This window comes from Macroventuria anomochaeta (genome assembly GCF_010093625.1).
Source record: "Macroventuria anomochaeta strain CBS 525.71 unplaced genomic scaffold BU25scaffold_19, whole genome shotgun sequence".
In the NCBI taxonomy this organism is placed as follows: Eukaryota; Fungi; Ascomycota; class Dothideomycetes; order Pleosporales; family Didymellaceae; genus Macroventuria; species Macroventuria anomochaeta.
In genome coordinates this window covers 52,261-70,993 of record NW_022985380.1, presented here as the reverse complement: position 1 = coordinate 70,993, position 18,733 = coordinate 52,261, and the positions used below count along the sequence as shown (strand labels likewise).

Here is an 18,733-nt window from a genome sequence, read left to right as displayed (position 1 = left end):
AACAATTGCTGGTCGCGTCCTCGGCGTTACCAAATTAGCGTCATTCTATCTCCGCTAGCGCCAAAACGCGACTAACATCTGCCAGGCGCGTCTTTCATGCCTCGCCGCCGCAAGCCAGGTGAAGGCTGAAGACTATCTTCACCTCACCATTACTGCTTTTTTTTTGGAGCATTTTGCACGTCGGCGCATTCAGTAGGACGGGTTGCGCGTTGACTATTGTTCACCATCACCACCCTCAAGCTGACCCCCAGGCTGGACCTTCATATACGATGCTGCCCCAATAACACCACCCAAAACCCGCAGTCACCTCGACCCCTCTTCCTCAAATCCTTCTCTCGCGCACAAGTCGCAAGTAGGCTGCAGCAAACGGCGTCATGGCTGATCGTTCACGCCGATCACCAGGCAATCCCTTGCCCTCCACGTCCCAGCGCCGCGGCGGCCACCTTGAGAACTTGCTTGCGCAATTCGGTTCGCAAAACTCTGCTGGTTCCGCTACCAAATCGCGAAGGGCCTCTTCTCAGACAGCGCTCAAGCCAGAGGCGGCGGTTGCTCCCCGTGACGTAGATAGCAAACGGTCACTGCGACAGCAGCAAGCACCAAACTACGTCCCTCCAAGCCCCTCTACCACCGACTCTCCTGAGCCTCTTGGGAAGAAAGTCAAAAGAAACATTCCCACTCGCGACGCTGCACCGAGGAGCACCGGCCCCTCCAATACAGAAAGTGGTTCTGCCGACTGGGAGACAAGTGAAGACGAGCTTGCTCTGCCGGTCCACACTCGAGGACACAAGAAAGATTTGAGGAGCAACGACAAGTACAGCGATCTCAAGATGGAGACAAGGAAGAACACCAGGGCCCTCGATAGCCCCAGGCAGCGCACTGGACGACACACCGTTGTACTCGAATCCGACACTGTCGAGGTACAGCAGCGAGTCACGCCTCCAAGACGCAAGACCGCCCAGCCACCGAAGCTCGACACCGCACGAGCTCGTCTCCGGGACGATATTGCCCACAAGACGAAGGCCAAAGCGAACAACTTCCTCGTTACGAACAAAGAGTACTTTCTCCCGTTGCTCCCACCCAGCAACTACGTCACCAAGCTGGTCGCAAATCACAAGGCCAAGCCCATTGTCGAGTACGAAGAGCTCGAGGAGCAACCGAAGGGCGTCACCGCAACGATGAAGCCGTATCAGCTTTCAGGATTGTCCTACATGGTTTACCTGTACAACAATGGTTTTTCGGGCATCCTGGGTGATGAGATGGGTCTTGGGAAGACGCTGCAGACGTTGTCGCTATTCCAGTATCTCGAGGAGCTCGATCGTAAGAACGGCACAACATCAGAAGAACTACGTCCGTACCTGGTTGTTTGTCCGCTCAGTGTGCTGAACTCGTGGGTCACCGAGGCTCAGAAGTGGGTTCCGGAGCTCAAAGTTCTCCGCATTCACGGCACGAAGAATGAGCGCAACCGTCTCAAGAGGGTTGCTCTTGGCATGGAAGACCTGCAAGGCAACGAAACCGAACAGCTCAAGGGCCGAAAAGCTTCGCGCAAGGCGGGTCTCAAAGTTTCTACGTACGAAGATACAGGGTCGTCCTACAAGATCATCGTCACAACGTACGACACTTTTCAGGCTGACGCCGATTGGTTCAAGCGATCATTCCTCTGGCGATATGTTGTGCTTGACGAAGGCCACAAGATCAAGAGCAATGCGACCAACATCTCCACAGCGCTTCGGAACATCAGCTCGGAGTACCGCATGATTCTCACCGGCACCCCACTGCAAAACAACCTTGTGGAGATGTGGGCTCTATTGGCTTGGTTGTATCCTGAAGTCTTCACAGAGAATACTCAGGATCTTTTCAAGGAGTCTTTCGACTTGGCTCGCGGCAAGGTCAACAAGAAGACGATGGATGATGCTCGTCATCTACTCGAACTCGTCATGTTGCGTCGCATGAAAGACAGCCCCAGCGTCAACCTCGGTCTACCGCCGAAAGAAGAGGTGCTCCTCTACGTCCCGTTGACGCCGATGCAGCGATTTTGGTACACCCGGCTGTTGACACGTGTCGACAAAGGCATGCTGACTGACTTGTTCGCGAATGGAAAAGAGAAGGAGCAGGCGGCTATCGATCAGGACAAGCAAGATGCTGCATTGCTGGAGAAGATGAAGCAACTTGAGACAAGGCCCGACACCATCGGCGACCAGGGCGAGTGGGAAGAGACAGCGCAGATCATGCGTCAAGCTCTTGAGAAAGAGCAGGAGAATAGTGCCGTCACCAACAAGTCTGCGTGGCAAAAGCTCATGAACCTGGTCATGCAATTGCGCAAATGTTGCTCTCACCCTTACCTTCTGCCTGACGTGGCTCCCGATCCTTACTATCTCGGTGAGCATGTTATCCGCGCGTCCGGCAAGTTCATTCTACTCGAAAAACTGCTCAAACACACCATTTTCGAGCAAGGCAAGAAGGTACTCATCTTTTCGGGCTTCACACATACACTGGATTGTTGTGAAGATCTCTTGTCACTCATCAGCAATTATGGCCAGAAGTTCAGGCACCTTCGTCTGGATGGCGGTACTGGACGCGCTCGCCGTAATCTTGACATTCGCCTTTTTAACCAGCCCGGATCGGATTACAAGGTCATGTTACTGTCGACGAGAGCAGGTGGTTTAGGTATCAACCTTACCAGTGCCCAGGATGTGATCTTCCTTGACGAAGACTGGAACCCACAGATCACCCTGCAGGCTGAGGCGCGAGCTCACCGAATCGGACAGACGAAGCCTGTTACGATCTACAAGCTTTGCACGCAAGGTACTGTCGAGGAGCAAATGATGGGACGCATTCGCAAGAAGCTCTACCTCTCGGCGAAGATCACAGAGTCTATGCGCAATATTCACGATGATCAAACGCCAACTAAAAGCAAGGCATCTGTCACAGACGACGTACCACATATGGACTCTACGCAGTTAAAGACGCTCATTCGTCGAGGAACGCAGACCCTCTCACATCCTGAGATTGACGTCACCGAAATGCTCTCGTGGGACCTTCCGACCATGATGGCCAAGTGCCGAGATAAGCCTGCCGATGACTCCAACGCTCCAGACGCACAACACTCTGAAGTGGACGAAGAGAAGTGGCTCTCCGTCATGGAGCGTGTGGAGTGTGCCGTGTTTGACGGGAAGCGCTTCCAGCGTCAGAAGGACGACAAAGGCAATACAGCCGCTGCGAACATCCTTCCTGATGCCATCACTCGCGAAGACCGACGCCGCGGTAAAAACACAACTGTCATGGTCGACGGCTTCGCCATCAGTAAAGAGTCTATGAACTGTGGCGACTGGGAAGCCGTGCCCACCTTTGCCGGCAAAGATCCGCGACTCGCTGATCCGGTGAAGGAGAAGAAACGTGCAATCTTACATGAAGAGCACTGCCTTGCATGCTTCGAAGGTGGAGAGACGGGACACCTGGTCGAGTGCAAGTCCTGCCCTCGCGCATACCACTACGACTGCCTCACTCCTGAATACCAGTCGAAAGTCAAAGGCTTCAGCGGCTTTTACTGTTCTCAACACAACTGCATCGACTGCGGGAAGAACACGACAGACGCCGGTGGCCTCATCTTCAGGTGCAGATGGTGTCCACAAGGTTTTTGCGAAGATTGCTTGGACTGGGACAAGGCTGCGTTGGTTGGTGAAAACCTTCCAGAGTTCGAGCTCATGGGTGAACCCTCCCCGAGTGGCGGTTTCTACATCAAGTGCCCTGACTGCGTTGATGCCTGCGAGAAGAGCAAAAAACAGAAGATCTGGATTCAGAACACTGAGGCAGACTACAAGGACCAGCACGATGCATGGCTGAAGGAGCGCAAGGAGGCTGAGCAGCAGCTCGAGCAGAGTGTAGCTGTCGTTCTCAACGAAGCAAACGCACCTCCCGCTGCTGTCATGAACGACGTCAACACGTTGCAGAACGGTCAGCTTCCCGTTCTTGAGCCACCAGAGCAGCGTGAGGAGCACGTCATCCTCCTCGACAACGAGATTGACTTCCCTTCTCCACCTGCGCTCACCGATACTTCGCTTGCCACCCCTGCGTTAGGCAGCTCTCGAGTCAGCACGCCCAAGCTCGTGGAACCACAACAGCAGAAGAAGATTCCCGCGAAGGCAAAGAGGTATGCGTCTGGTGATGGCTTCAACGAGACACGGTACGAGAAGAAGGCAAGGATCGATGCACAGGCTTGGAGCATTAACGATGATCCACTACTGAGTGGTTTGAGTGGTAGCCCTTAAACATGTTTGCTTGAGAAGTAGAGGATGATTTTAGGGAAAGGGCGTTACCGTATTGGGCGAATGGATATGCTCTCTTCGACGGCTTGTCGTCAGAACGAACATGGCGCATGGATAGAGGCGCATGAGAACGATTTGAGCTTCTTTACTTTCTAGTGGGTTTGCTAGCTCAGCGTAATACAGCAATGACACACATCCACGTAGCCCCGGGATATACATTGACTTCCGTGGTGTTGTTTCCTGAGCTGCGCCTTCTCCGAGCGAGGCTGACACACATTGACAGGGCTTGGCGGCAAGTCAGCAACAGCAACATTCAGAGTGCGATCATCACCGAATCGAGATCACTTCCACCATGCTTCAATATTTGCGCAAAAGGACCAGGCTACCGAGACACTGGATTTTACCTACGATACTCAAATGTCCACGGCTCGAGTGTCGTATCAGCGACCAAACAGGAAACCACAACTGGGATGACCCAACGACCATCAACGTTTGCGCCTAGTTCAACATCAGCGACCCGGATCTCTTTAGAACCTTTACACCGGTACATCCATAGGGCGTCCAGACTTGCAAATGATCCGCAATGCGGTATATACAAGGGCTTGGACGTAAAGGCTTTGTCTATGAGAACAATTTTCTCTAGGCTGTCAGCTCTGTTGCGGTCCGGCTACCCTGCTTGTTACATGCTACACACTGTCTCGCAACCGTGGAGCCAGACTCTAAATAGCCTGTTGACCCCTTGCATCTATCTTCGAAGCTCCGAGCTGGGTCTGAACGTAACTACGTTTTGCAGGCAATTTATTTTTGACATTGTGTTGCAGGATATAAAGGGTGAGTCACGATCGATACCTGCATAAGTTGCATCAAGGCTAAGCTTTCAGGGTATCCTTGTCCATGGACCATTCTACCAGAACAATCCATGGCTCGCAGTAACAACAATGCAGATGCAGCCTGGTTGAGCGCTCACTACATGGACCTTCGTCGCAAACCAAACGCTATATACTCGAAATACGGCGCATGTAAATGTGTCCTGTCGCCGCTTTTCCGCTCAAGAGAAAAACTCCTCCCAGTCCAGCCGGCATCAATCGATCTAGAGCACATCACCTCGAAGAGATAGAAGCCACTCTGTCGCAGCCGTTTTCCATATGCGACGATCTCTCTTCTCCTCTGCCACATGTCACGAACGGTGCCATACTAAGGACTCCTGTACAGACTGCATCTCCTCTGCTCTGCTATTTGACATAACGAAAAGAATTTGGCCGTACAAACTCAATCCTCGTACTCAAGGAGACAATGCTCAAATCGTAGTTAGTGGTGGAACGGGCAGGTTTGAGATGCATGGTGGATACGGACAGCCTGGTGTGGAAGTCACCAGGCTGTCAGGTATGGATTTTTTACAGGTCGCCGAATACCTTGCCACTAATCATTTCAGGTTACAAGTGCCCATGGATGGCAATTCCGGAAAGAGTGCCACCCCCAGGCATATCGGACGCGATCTCTGCCGCTGCTCGGATATCACTTTGATTGGCACTGTGTACGACCTCGGCGCATAGTAACATGGGTACCAATCATTGCAAGCAATCTCAGCATGCAAATCCCTTCCTACTCATGTTTTGGAGCTCGGAGGACCCAGAGACATACGTGTACATATTACAAGCCTTTCGAAGCCGATACGCGCGCCTTATGCTTGCCTAAGCCACTGCTGGGAACCAAAGCATCTTACGGACGACTGCGTCAACACTAAAGAGATATCAAAGGGCTATTCCATGGAAACGATAACCGCGCACGTCCAAGGTCGCAATTGAGATTATGAGGCACCCGTGTCTACAGTATCTCTGGATAGGGAGCCTTTGCATTGTGCAAGATGATGCAAACGACTAGCATCACGAAAGCAGCAAGATAGCAACCATATACTCACACTCATATATTACTTTAGCAATTACTTTAGCAGCAACAAGCTCCCCAGACCCACAAAAAAGCCCACGCCGTAGAGAATATTCGCACTCCAGAACCCAAGCGCTTATACACAAGGATGCACAAGGCCGATGGAACGTCTTCTTCACACGCCCATTACCCGGCCGAGCTGAGACGGAGATGCCCCTCCCGGATAGAGTATTGGTGCTCCAAGAAGGGATGTTGTCTCCTCAGTTTGTTCATTTCGGAGAGACACTGACTCGGGAATGTAATACGCTAAGCGATTAGGACTCAGGCTTCGATCAGCTTGCCCTGTGGTGTGCTCATGAATCCGACCTGCGCCGAGGCGCATAGCAAGACGTTATCGGAAATTGGCTCACCAGAAACGACGCCAAAGGCCAGATGGTACGACAGTGGCATTCTCTTGCATTTGAATACGCTAGTGTGAGCTTGACATATGAAAGCGACATTTCTCCTGCGCTTCAGGGAATCGCGGCGCGTTTCCAAGAGAGTCGACACACTGAATACCTTGCTGGCTTGTGGGCGGATTTTCTGCCACTTGATCTGTTCCGGGCTGTCAAACGAGCAAGCAATGTGTGGTGTCTTTTTAGAGAATGTGCAGACTACCGAGCACCAACTTGGTCTTGGGCATCACGCATTGACGCACAACTTACATGGCTCAACTGGTGGGAACATACGATATTGTAGCATCTGTCATCTCCGCCAAGGCTACACCACTAGGGGACGATCCCACTAGGGGACGATCCCACAGATGAGATTAGTGCTGCCATATTGAAACTCCATGGACCTTGCAAGAAGGTGAAGGTCTCAGATTTGAACGACTGCGTCGGAGAAGCCGATGCTAACTCAGGTTTGTATCCCAGTGGTTGATTCAGAGGAGAGGAAGAACTTGTGTTAATGGCCATCTTCGACCGTGACGACAACTTGGAAAAGAACATCGGCAAACGAACTCTCGAGGAAAAGCATTGTCTGATCCTGCGAATTATTGACGAAGACTAGCGCACGTACGCACGAGTCGGGGTAGCGGTATGGCAATCAGACTGGAGAGATGAGCAGTCGGTGCGTTGGCTGTTCATCACAAGTATGCAGAAAGCCTCTCTATAAGGCGTGTTATTATTCCACAGCGACAGCCTACATCAGGCTCACATGGCTGGACTCGCCACAAGCAGACGACCTTTGTCATACAACACATCACGTCAATGCTCTCCACTTCCTCACCGCACAACCTCCACCCATTCGACTCCCTGTTTTGACACTTCCGCACATACCCTCGCGTATAATCGGCGTAACGCAAAGAGAGTTCACTAATGTAGCTCAGTGCGACCGATCATGCCATTATCTGGTGAGCTTTAGGAAGGCGAAAGTGGAAGATCGTACGAGCGACGCACTTCTGCGCTGGCCGTCTGTGGAAGGCTGCTGCCGCAGGGCAGTGGAGAAAGCGGTGCGCGGTAAGAGCGGTGGAGAGGGTATGTGGGCGAACGCAGGCGTGTGTAGCACTGCGTCAAATAGAGTTCAGCTGGCTGCGCGTAACATATCAGCAAACAACATTACCAGAAAAAAAAAAGAATCAGCACTGTGGCTGTCTAGAAGAGGTGAGCTGATCGGGAAATCTGATCGTGTACGATCCTAAGATTTTCAAGATCTTCATGAATTCGATTAAATTCTCCGCAACCCAGCAGATTGGAATGGCAGTTCTTGTGCCCCGTGTACGCGAGCTTGTCGCGGGCGGACAGCATGGACAGGGTGGGAGGGGATATGCAGGTAAGCGAGGAATGTGGAGAAACGTGCAACGTTGACTTGCGTGTGCATGCCTGTGGTGGCACGCTGGGCAGCGCTCGGGTGTGACAGGCGGATGGTACAAGGGCGTTGGCGATGCCCAACGTCAGGTCACTGGGTGGTGGCGTGATGTGCTTTGCGTGCGGTGATGGGAATCAAGGATGGGAAGCGGGAATGCTGGTTGTTTCGGTGGGCAATTGGCAGAGTATCTGAGGTCAGTGGATGCAGTGTGCAGGTAGTAGGAGAAGTATATGCTCGGAGAGGACTGCTGCATGGCAGCAGCGTAAGAATAGTTCATTGTAAGATGAATGGGATGATGCCGCTTGGGCGACGTCGCAAGCTCGACGGTTCATCTATCCACAGCAGAAAGTTATCAACAACAAGTCGTAAGGTTTGCGGAAACAACAAATCAAACATGCTCAGGTTCAGAGGTGAGAGGGTCATCGTCGACATGCAGAGCTCTGAGCTTGGCTTCAACAGCAGCAACAACAGCAGGATCGAATGACTCTTCGTGTCTGGGCTTTTTGACACTAAGATGAGTTAGCGATGCTATCGATGTGATGTCTAGGTGGACTTACGGAGACCGATTACAACGATCACAACGCTCATGTCCACACCCGGGACACTGGGGTGAGCCTTGCCGGAACAAGCTGTGACACTGCTCGCACTCCCAGCGTACTATGCGCCTCGGCTTCTTCCAGATACGGCGAAACTGATCCAGCTGCTTCTGCTGTTCCAACTCGTCGTCGCTTTCAGCCTCGGCATCTCCAGGGTAGCCAGTGGGCCACTTGTTGCGTTTGGCAGGCTCTCGTGGGCACTTTGTGCATCTAACGTGGTTGCATGACCCACAGGTGGTGGCCATGGGAGGAACGAACAAGGCCTCGCACTTATGGCAGGTGCGCCTGATTCGCTGCGTCGCAGGCTGATATGCAAGCTCGTTGCCAGACCTGGTGGTGACAGTCAAGACCTTCTTCTTCTTGGGCTGCTCAACAACCTCTTTCTCCTTGCCCTTCTCGCCGGGCGTCTTCTTCTTGGGGTATCTGGGGCACTTCTTGCAGCGCTTGTGCTCGCACTGCACGCACATCTTCTCATGCCCATAGAGGGTACCGCAGCGGTGGCAGCTTCGGTGCACGCGCATACGGATGGCCTTCTCGACGCGAGGCACCAATGGAGCAGGAGCAGATGCAGAAAACCACTCATGGGACTCGAGAGTCAGTCCATATTTGGCGAAGAGTGCGCGGGCACGCTCCTGCTGCATGGCGTTGCGGTCGAGGACTGGAGTGAACTCGATGGGAGCGGGTGCGGGAGCTTGGACGCTGGTGGTGGGAGTGAGGTCATGGGCAGCAGCAGGACTGAGATATATAGGATCAGCAGTGAACCTTGAACATATGATCTGGGATCGACTCACGCAGCGGCAGGCTCCTCTGTGGGTTGTTCGTGTCTGATCGACGCAGCCTTGGCGGGCTCTTGCGCAACTTCCTGAGTCGCAACATCTTCCGTGGCGACCTCTTCCCGCGGAACCTCAACTTGGGGTTGTTGCTGTCCAAGCTCAGGCGCAACAGGCGCAGCAGCAGCACTCGATGGCTGCGGCACACTCTTGCTCGACCTCTCCCTCTTGAAGACGCTGCTCATACGCTTCACATATTTACCCAGGCTCTTACGGTGCTGCCCATCGTGCGGTCCAGCGGCTGGCGGCGTCGACATGGTTGCAAAAGGTCTCCAGTGCAGTCAACGATCAAGCAACTATGCGACGTGATTGGCGAAGCAGACGGATCCAAATTCATGAACACGATGTGTTGGTTTGGTGGTCAGCATGCATTGACAGAATTCCTGGAGACCGGTCCTTGGGTCTGAGACAGCGAACGTAGCCTCGGAACGACCGAGAGTGTGGGTTTGGGCGCTGGTCCAATACGAGCTCCTCCAACAACAAAGATTCCACCTCGAGAAGGGCAGTCAGCTTGTCGCAACAACAGAACGGTACCGTCGACGGCCGTCCAGCGAACTTCAGCGATTATGGGCGGGGGCGAGCCAGCAGCGGCAGAGGGTCAGTTATGTACGGGCACCACGGGCGGAGGGTGCCAAAGTAGACTAGGAAGCGGCTTTCCAGCCCGCTGGTATCGATTCGACCCCGAACTGTGCACAAGCTTCGTTAGCAAAGACAGCGCTGCCCCGTTCGCTGCCAGGTGGGCCGAAATGCACGTTGGGGGAGATGCCTGCCACATCCTGCCAGTCCTTTCAACGCGCCGGCATGTTCCCCGGCTAAAGCAGGCGACAGGGGACCGTGTCAGACCGTGTCGCGCGCTCCATGTGACGCAGACACGACAGCAGCGAACCAGCCAGTCGTGCACGCGAAGGCTGCATGCAGACAGCTTCTGCAAAGTCTTGCCCAAGGAAGTTTGGGCCTCGGCCTCTGCCACGGGAGAGCAGCGGAGCAGTGCCCTGATACAACAAAGTGCGTGCCATTCCCGTGGGCAGTAGCCTGAACAAGGTGTTTCCCGCGCCCGCGGAGCCAATCCGCTCCAGCGTTTGGTGGAGAACTTTCGGGATCTCCATATCCAGGACTTGACAAATTTACAGTTCGAGCAGAGGCAGAGCTTTCTGAGTCGTGCTGCTTTCAGGCTGCGGTCCTCTGTTCTCTGTGTTCAACGCAGCATTCCGCAAGAAAATTGTTGAACGCACAAGCTGCAAAGCTCCTGCCGCGCCTGGCTACAGATCCACCTCTCCATATTGACTTCGTCTGCAGCGCGCCAAACGGCTAATGCACTGCACACCACACCCATCATCACGCCACCACTCACGTCGCACGACGCTGCTTCTACGAAGTGGCCCAGCTCCCACGCTCGGGTGCTTGAAGTACTGTACTCTGGATTCAAGTTGGAAAGCCGTTTGATGATGATGCAGGTCCTCCGTACCCCAGCTCACGGCGACAGAGATCCAACTTTCCCGGTGACCTGGGCTTGGTGAACGCACGCGCCTCTCGCTCCAGTTCCACCCCCTGATTCGACAGCCTCAACATTCTCGCATAGCCTTTATCCGTCAATCTTCCCAGCGGAACACGTAGAGCTGCAGCGTGAAGCCACTGCACTGCCATCTAGGTCTTCCAGTACGAACAACGGTTGCAGTGGCAACGTTATTGATGTTGTTGTTGTTACCCATGGTCGATCTTTCGTTGACAGGATGCACCAGGTACACCCGCCGTGCACAAATGCGGCTTGCGGCTCATCACACAGCAACCCACGATACAGGTGCCGGTACAGCCTGAATGAACAAGACATGCCCAAGTATCGCACGGTACTGTTGCAACGCTTCAATGCGACATTGTCTGTGAGCGCAAGTCTGGACCGAGTAGTCTCCAGCACGCAGCCGCTCTTTAATATGGAACGTCGGGGCTATTGCTCCTGCGCGTCTCTCAGCGACTACACAGCATCCGCCCGTCGAACGCTGCGACATGAATATCCTGAAAGCATGAGCATCCGGCCGCACCTCTGGACCCGGTAACAATCACCGCTATACGGGTTCAGGTACCATGCGGCCTCCGATACACACTCCAACCAGCTGGTCGGGCTCCACCCTCTGTTCGACCTCATGCGAGCAAAAGCTACAATTACGCGCGTCGCGCGGCACGTCAGCCTCGCCTCGCTTTCTTTCTTAATTGACGCTGTTATCACTTCGAACGACGGCTTTGGACCCACCCGCGACCTGTTCAAGCTGTATCCCACTCCTCAAATTCAGCAACGCTGAGTATGCAGATGGCTTTGTAGTCCTCGTTTGGCAACTGTCAACGATGGATCAAGAGCTGAATCGACTCCCGGCGGGAACATCAAACCAGCTCCCTGCTCCGATCAAACGAAACGCATCCCCGCAACGGTCGCGAGTCATTTCTCCCCTAACATCCAGAACCTGTTTGCTCACATCAGCAATTACGTCTTACGACCAATCGACTTTCGGACATTAGCAGAGCGCATTCGCCACTCCCAGTCCTTACCCTACCTGATATGCAATCGTTGCAACCTTCACATGTACCTGGTACATCAGGATACCAGGTTCAAGCAACAGTGTCATCCCAGCTGCCCAACCCGGCGCCAAGGAGCTCGCCGTCCGTACGGTCCGAGCAGAGCGCTCATGCCACATTCGCGTAGGCCACTCCGCCTCGTCCCGCCTTCAAGGGGTCCAACATGGAACAGGAAACAAGCAACTCGTCCCGCTCATCACCAGGTGTAGTATCTACACCATGCAGATCACTAAGTGGATACCTAAAAACGGTGTTACTCAGGCCTGCCCATCTTGGAACTGCCGAGCATCAGGCCATTTTTACCGCATCCCGCAATAGAAGGCCCAATATAGACGGTTTTGCGGCTGTTTGAGGATCGATATCCGCGAATCCGATGCTCGGTAATGGAGTTCGCAGCAGCTTCTCGATACATCGGTGTACCTGCCGCGCTCCTCGGCCTTGTTTTGGGCGCCGCTGCAGAGCCGTTGAACATGGATTCTCGGCATCCTGTTGAAGCCGAACTGGGATCGGCGACTTTGCGCCGATGAGGCGACGACATTGGGCTTAGAGGCAAGAAGGTACGCGTGGTGTCTGCGGTCGTTGAGGAAGGTGAGTTCAGTTTGGCATCGAGTATTGGTAACTCACTATAAGTGGCGAGAAGATTCTCCTTCCCTGAGCCTCCATGTTCGAACGCGGATTGAGGCATGTCGGCATTGCTGAAGTATGGCTCTTGCCGCTGGCCTCTAGTCACCTTCCTATTCCTCTGATTTTTTTTCTCCTCCTCGAATTTCACTTTCAGTTTCTTCGCCCATCGTGTAGGTCATGTTCAGCGCTGATGAGCCGCTGGGACGTCCCTTTCTATTCTCTGATCTCCGTTGCTTTCATAATCCCGCTTTTGCTCTGTGTGTTTCATCAACATGTTCTGACGCCGTACTCGCCCTGGACAAAGTCGGCATGTCGTGCACAGCGGGCGACCTGTCACTGGCGCTGTCACCTGTCAAAATGACGATCATATGCAGCACGGTTGAGGCGCTGCGCACTAAGCAACTCGAGACGGGAACTGGTTCTTTATTGCGCTGATCTGCGCGACCGTTGAGTGTCCGGCGGCCCAGTGCCCTTGGTAGAGTGACGGGTGGAAGGGGTCTGTTGGGGCGTAATGTAAGAGTTGCGTCACGGGGCCAACAAAGAGAACTCGATGCAGCCGGACTCTGACTACGGGTGTTTGTTGGCAACCGAGAGACAAACAAGCTGGCTACACGTAGATCCGAGGGTTGCGCGCACTGACATATTCAGGCAGTCCTGAGGTCCTAAAAGCTTGCTCAACGCTGCCGACTATTGTTACCTGTAGGAATACGCCCTCAAGAACGGCAATGAGGTATGACGTCCTGGCCAGAGGTGCACACGAAAATGTGAAGCGTGGGATGTAGGGAGAGTTATTGTTGACAGGTGCGACGAGGCTGGGGTTGTTGGACCCTGCGCCAGGTCTCGTGACGCGCGCCCAAAGCGAACAGGAAGGGCGCAGCACAAGCAAGTCGAAGAAGAAACCGCCAGCTTGATCAATTGGTGTCTTGATTTACATTGCACATTCGTGCTCATAATCACATACGTAAGCTTACATGAGGTATGCCCTCTATACAACAACAACAACAACAACAACAACAACTCCCATTTTCAGTGCCAATGCCCAAACACACCCATATACACCCAATACACCCAATACACCATACAATGCAACACCCAAGGCCAGACGCAGAGGCCAACCCAAGCCAGCCCGCTACTGTGCCTGGCTAGGCAAAACCTTGGAAACACGCTTCTTCATCACCCCCCCCCCCCCCCCCGCTTCCTCCCCCGCTTCTCCCCCTCCTTCCGCTGCCTGCCTCTCAAGGTACTACTCTCAGGTCTTTGAGCTCTCCACAGCGCCAGTCTCCACCAATTCTGATTGACCTCGCCGCCCCATAGCATCGTCGGGAACCATGCTAAGTGGTTGTATCTGCGGATCTTGGGGGTCGCTTGGATGGTAGCTAGCTCAGGCTGGGGGCGGTAAAATTCGCGGTCTGCATCGCCGCGCAGAGCTGGAGAAAGTCATGAGAAGAAGTACTTGGATTCGCGGAGGCGAGCTACGTCCCAGTCGCCCTTCTTAGGGACAGGCGGAAAGGTGAGAGGGAGCCAGACTTGGACTGTGCTCATTTCGCCGAGCCATTTTGCTACTCGCTTTGGCTTTCGGTCGGCGGAAAGCTGCTCAGCAGTGGCGGTTTCAGGGACGGGGCCGGATTCGGGGTCCTCGGACTTCATGATTGCCTCTTCGAGGGCCTTGCTGTTCTCCATGATCTCGTCGAACTTGGAATGCTCGACGTTCTTGGTCTTTGTCTCGGTGTCACCGAGAAGCGACAGACGGAAGGAAGCGAGACTCGTAGCATCCTTGTACTCCAGCCAGATGCTAGTAGGCGTCTCCATAGCCTCACCCTTCGCTCTAAGCTCGGGATCCTCGCTCTTGAGCAACTCCTGTCTCTGAGCTTCGAGCGCGACCTCGTCGAATGAGGCAATGCCGTGCTTCGTTCCGATGCCATCAGTGGCTGTTGTCTTGCTAGACTTGTTTGCAACTCGCCACTTCGAGATCCTCTTTCCCACTTCGGTGGTGGCGTGTACGTTGGCGCGGTACATATTCTCGGCGTAACGAGCACCGAACTCTGCCGCAAGACGGCTGGTAATGTCCTCTGAGTGCATGCGTACAAAGGCGTCACGGAGGATGGTGTTGAGATTCGGAATGTCGCAAGCGTGTGTCCAGAAGCTGTCGTGTACAGCAGCAAAGTCAAGGCCCATCTCGTTGCACTTGAGTGCGGAAAGGAGCATGTGCGAAGCGTCGAGAGAGTGGATGAAGTTTGGTGGGAAGGCTTGCAGCTGCTTCCGCTTGTCGACAATGTCGCCCGCGGCACGCTTCTGGATGGTGATGTCCTGGAGTGGCGTCTTGATCTTTTGCTGGGAGTCCTTCCTGTAGGGCTGCACGATAGGCATCTTGAGCGGCGTGGTCCAGATGATGCCGGTCTTGAAGTTTTCAATGGCCTTGACCAGCTGTTTTGCACCGGATTTCGAGATCTTGTCCGATTTGTACTTTGCCTCCGTGCGAGGTGTCTTGCCCTCAAATCGGCTTTGGATCTGCTTGATCTGCTCGGCAGTGATCGAAGTCGTGATACGATCTCCGCACTCTCCAAGCCAGTACTGAATCTCCTGGGCGCCGTTGAAGATCTTTCCGAGTGCCTCGAAGATCTTGTAGGCGACGTACATAGCCACCGCTTGCAGCGAACGCAGCTCCTTGGTCTCCTTGAAGTTGGGAAAGATGTGCTTCAGTTCATCGTGGACTTGCGCCTTCGCGCCCATGAAGGTGACACCGTAGACGTTCGTCATGACCGTGCGCTTGACAACCTTCCTGGAGATGTGACCCCTGACGAACTTGGCAGCGGCATTGCCCTGCTCGGCTTCCACTTCCACCATCTCTTTCACCAGGTCCGCCACACCGGTGTAGATGTCCTGGGGCCGATCAGAAGGCTCGAGGTTGACCTGGCGGGCACCTGCCTCATCTCCTCCCAACGCAGCATAATGCTGAAGACCGTTGCACGTACCGTCCTGGTGTACGGGCAGACGTGAGACATGGCGTGTGGGATCGGGCAGGTCGAAAGCGCTCTTGAGCTCCATGCAGCATGCAAGACACTGCCATGGGTCTTCAGCCTTGGTCCACCAGCGTCGTCCACCTAGTGGATTCGTAGCGGAGTCGACAATGTCGTTCATGTTGTCCATGGCAAACTGCTCGCGCTCTCGAAGACTAGCCTTGTCGAAGCCAGCAAGGTTGGCGAGATGTACCTTGAGCCATTGCAACCCAACCGAACCAAGCTCCTTGCCGTTTGCGAACCTGAGCAGGCCTCTGGCAACATCGGATCCAATGTGGTTGAGGATGGGTGGAATGGGGTATGCTCGGCCACGGAAGTCAACGCTGTGGGGGAAGTAGAGTTCTTTCTCGTTAGCCATTGCGCTTGCGACCTCCAGCTGGAAGTTTTGGAAACATCGCTGCGAGTGGAAACCGCCCTTGGTGTTCTCGTACTCCTTCAGCTTCTTGCCCCATGCGGCCCGCTCCTGGTAATTCGCATCAGCAGGTGGTTCCGCCGGACGCTCAAGCGGAACATGCTCTGGAACAAGGCCTGCGAGGCCCTCGCCAGAGTTCCACACCTCGGCCATGACATCGAAGACCGGCTTGTTGATTTGCCAGGGCACTTTTCCCAGAACATCGAGTCCGGCGAGGACTTGGTTCATGTCGTTGTTGTCGATCGCAGTCGAGGCGTAAGCTCGTTGGGACGTATCACCGGACTTTTGGCGTACGACCTTGGACTGCAACGTGTAGTAGCCGCCGTTATCGAAGCTCGACCACGGTTTCGGCGGGACGACCATGGGGAGTCTGACGCTCACAATGTTGTGAACTGGTTCGTTGCGGAGCTTGGCCAGGATCTCGTGGTGGGGTACAATCCAGCCGACCTTTTTGCCCTGGTGCAAGACCATCTGGTGGTGGAAGGCAGCTTGCGTGCTAGTCAACTGCTTGCCAGTCTTTGGATCCTCTGCGGTGACGGTGATTCTTGCGGCCTGCAGCACGTATTCGAGCGCGAGCGCGCCAATCTTGATGCGAGCGGTCAGAGGGATCTCCGTCCTCACGAAGGGAGCCTCGACTGGTTTAGTAGGCCTCTCGATCTTCTCTGTCGAGCCGGTGTGTGTCTTGGCTAGCTTCTCGACAAGCTGCTTGCGGGCGTGTCTGCGCTGCGTCTTGAGGAACTTTTCGTGTCGGACCTGGGCGTCCATGTTGAGGTGTTCCATGACATCGTTACCGATGGACATGGACAACGCTGCGAGCTTGAGGTTATCGCTCTCGTTTCCCTTGACCTGAACGCAGGCGTTGATGACGCGCGTGATTGCGTTCGCAGCGAGGCGCTCCGGCGTGCATCTCTCGAGCCAAGTTCCGTAGGTATGGGCATCGTCGCCCGAATTTTCCTTGGTTGGGTTGCTGACGGTTTCCTTTGCGTGCTCGATCTGCTTCTTGAACATGGGCACCAGGGCCGTGTACCAGTTGTACATCAGAGCCTGGAGACTCTTGGTCCTCAGGACCCCGTGGATGCCCATCTCGGTCAGCTTCTCGTCCTCCTTCCTCCAGCGCTCTACGGCGGCCTGCATGCCGTCCTTCTCCATGCGCAGTTGGCGAGCGTATGCGTACGCGCGGTCCTTCTCTGCCTGGGTGCCCTGCATGTCGTGGGGGTAGGGAATGCTCTCGGATTCGTCGAAGACGGCAAGGGCCTGCTTCAGCGTCGACAGACCCAGGCCCTTTTGCTCAACGGGCTTGATCAGCGTCGCTTGCGGCGGCAGACCCTGCTCCATGGCCGACTTGAATGCACCCGGAGTGTTGAACTGCAGCTCGTGGAGCGTCTCGACGGCCGGGGGTTCGTCGAAGCTGTCAGGCTGGAGGCGGATGACCGTGTTCCACTCTTCGTCGGTGAAGTCGGGCGATGTGTTGACCTGTTCGATGACGTCTGGACCGCACTCGTTGGCCATGTCGAGGTATTCGCGGATGACCTTCTCCTGCTTGTCGCCCTCGAGCAGGGTGACGGCGGCGCGCAGCAGGGTGACGAACGTCTGCGCGTTGGGCTCGATGAGCTTGGCGACCATGTTCTTGTTGTACCAGGACTCGATGCTCTCCATCGAGTCGGCCCTGGGGTCTTCTTGCGCGAGCTCGAAGAGCGTCTGCAGGAAGATGTTGTGCGCGTCGCTCATCTCGGGCGCCGAGGGCGAGTAGATCATGGAAAGACGGCGGAGGATGAGGGCGGCGCGGTCTGTGCGTCCGACGCGCAGACAGGCGTAGAGGTTCTGATGCATCTCAATAGGGTCGCCGCTGATGCCCTGTCCGATGCTGCGGGCCATGGGCGCATTGTGGGCGTACTGGTCGTTGACGAGGAGCGGGCTCGATGTGTCCCAAGACTTCAGGCGGGCGAGGTCGGGCGAGGGCACGCGGGGGCCCCATGCCTGCATGAAGCCATCGAACGGTGTTGCGTGCGGGCGAGGGTGCAGTTCGGCGGACGTGGCGAGCGAGCGCGTCCTGTGCCGGGTGGACAGCGACCGTCTCCGCTGCCGTCGCGAGTCTTGTGTGGCGGCGGTGATGGGGCCGACGCTCGATGTGTGTCGGAGCTGCGCAGGACACAGCCATGGCAGCGTCAATGGATCCGACAGCTGTGTGGGCGAGCGGAATGCACCTCTGCGCACTTTCCGCGTCGCTGCTCGCGCGAGCATCATGGTGGCCGTCTACGCGGGTATTAAACGTAAGGAAGAAACAAGAACAGGAGGCCGCAATGCAGTGACGAGGAGCGTAGAGGGAGTCGCACTCGTGAGGCCGGGCTGGAGGCGAAACTCCGCGTCGTCAATGTCTCTCCGAGTGCTCGAGGCAAATTGTTCGACCTCATCGCCATGCTAGGGGCCTTGCAGTAGCCGCGCACGGCCCTTTTTCTTCACCGTCCTGAAAGCCCTGGAAAGCCCGGGAAGGCGTTCGCCACGATTGGACACCGAGGCATGCAATGCAGCCTTGTGGGCCTGGTCGTGTGAGCCAGTGCTTTGCGTCTTGCACACCGTGTTGCGACAATGTCGTCGTCGCCTCTTCCATCGCATCACTGGAGCGGGCGAGGGGTTGCGTCGTCATGGCGGAAAAGGGCTCCCGGGAGTCACCGGTCCTGCCTGAAGCATGGTGGCC

General features: G+C 55.1%; 7 protein-coding genes across 7 annotated transcripts; 4 read left to right on the top strand and 3 right to left on the bottom strand.

The window, feature by feature from the left end:
- Positions 1-120: 120 nt before the first annotated feature.
- Positions 121-4,265, top strand: BU25DRAFT_440397 (ISWI chromatin-remodeling complex ATPase ISW2; the record flags this gene model as incomplete). The annotated part of the gene is made up of 1 exon (XM_033709169.1): positions 121-4,265. The coding sequence occupies exon 1, from the start codon at positions 375-377 to the stop codon at positions 4,263-4,265; it is 3,891 nt and encodes a 1,296-aa protein (XP_033560960.1). The 5' UTR covers positions 121-374.
- A 2,313-nt stretch (positions 4,266-6,578) lies between these two features.
- BU25DRAFT_342979 (uncharacterized protein) lies at positions 6,579-6,884 on the top strand (the record flags this gene model as incomplete). Its single annotated transcript, XM_033702934.1, has 1 exon — positions 6,579-6,884. The coding sequence occupies one exon, from the start codon at positions 6,579-6,581 to the stop codon at positions 6,882-6,884; it is 306 nt and encodes a 101-aa protein (XP_033560959.1).
- A 180-nt stretch (positions 6,885-7,064) lies between these two features.
- Positions 7,065-8,104, top strand: BU25DRAFT_71711 (uncharacterized protein). The gene has a single exon (XM_033712049.1). It carries the CDS (start codon positions 7,246-7,248, stop codon positions 7,825-7,827), a length of 582 nt encoding a protein of 193 aa, XP_033560958.1. The 5' UTR covers positions 7,065-7,245; the 3' UTR covers positions 7,828-8,104.
- Positions 8,105-8,227: 123 nt separating this feature from the next.
- On the bottom strand, positions 8,228-10,093 carry BU25DRAFT_411300 (uncharacterized protein). Its single transcript, XM_033706521.1, has 3 exons — positions 9,382-10,093; positions 8,552-9,325; positions 8,228-8,504 (listed from the first exon to the last, which is right to left on the bottom strand). The coding sequence occupies exons 1-3, from the start codon at positions 9,675-9,677 to the stop codon at positions 8,447-8,449; spliced, it is 1,128 nt and encodes a 375-aa protein (XP_033560957.1). The 5' UTR covers positions 9,678-10,093; the 3' UTR covers positions 8,228-8,446.
- A 2,123-nt stretch (positions 10,094-12,216) lies between these two features.
- Positions 12,217-13,125, bottom strand: BU25DRAFT_71699 (uncharacterized protein). Its single transcript, XM_033712048.1, has one exon. It carries the CDS (start codon positions 12,668-12,670, stop codon positions 12,239-12,241), a length of 432 nt encoding a protein of 143 aa, XP_033560956.1. The 5' UTR covers positions 12,671-13,125; the 3' UTR covers positions 12,217-12,238.
- Positions 13,126-13,525: 400 nt separating this feature from the next.
- Positions 13,526-13,774, top strand: BU25DRAFT_411298 (uncharacterized protein). Its single transcript, XM_033706520.1, has one exon. The coding sequence runs from the start codon at positions 13,588-13,590 to the stop codon at positions 13,753-13,755; it is 168 nt and encodes a 55-aa protein (XP_033560955.1). The 5' UTR covers positions 13,526-13,587; the 3' UTR covers positions 13,756-13,774.
- A 46-nt stretch (positions 13,775-13,820) lies between these two features.
- BU25DRAFT_411297 (DNA-directed RNA polymerase mitochondrial precursor) lies at positions 13,821-18,525 on the bottom strand. Its single transcript, XM_033706519.1, has one exon. It carries the CDS (start codon positions 18,280-18,282, stop codon positions 14,047-14,049), a length of 4,236 nt encoding a protein of 1,411 aa, XP_033560954.1. The 5' UTR covers positions 18,283-18,525; the 3' UTR covers positions 13,821-14,046.
- Between the last annotated feature and the right edge of the window lie 208 nt (positions 18,526-18,733).

What these genes read in the sequence shown, in the direction of transcription:
- BU25DRAFT_411300 (XM_033706521.1), bottom strand. Translation starts at nt 9,677, where the DNA reads ATGTCGACGCCGCCAGCCGCTGGACCGCACGATGGGCAGCACCGTAAG. An exon ending in ACAGAGGAGCCTGCCGCTGC is followed by an intron (nt 9,326 to 9,381) that starts GTGAGTCGATCC and finishes TATATATCTCAG; the next exon opens with TCCTGCTGCTGCCCATGACC. An exon ending in GATCGTTGTAATCGGTCTCC is followed by an intron (nt 8,505 to 8,551) that starts GTAAGTCCACCT and finishes TAACTCATCTTA; the next exon opens with GTGTCAAAAAGCCCAGACAC.
- BU25DRAFT_411297 (XM_033706519.1), bottom strand. Translation starts at nt 18,282, where the DNA reads ATGATGCTCGCGCGAGCAGCGACGCGGAAAGTGCGCAGAGGTGCATTC.
- BU25DRAFT_411298 (XM_033706520.1), top strand. Translation starts at nt 13,588, where the DNA reads ATGCCCTCTATACAACAACAACAACAACAACAACAACAACTCCCATTT.
- BU25DRAFT_71711 (XM_033712049.1), top strand. Translation starts at nt 7,246, where the DNA reads ATGAGCAGTCGGTGCGTTGGCTGTTCATCACAAGTATGCAGAAAGCCT.
- BU25DRAFT_71699 (XM_033712048.1), bottom strand. Translation starts at nt 12,670, where the DNA reads ATGCCTCAATCCGCGTTCGAACATGGAGGCTCAGGGAAGGAGAATCTT.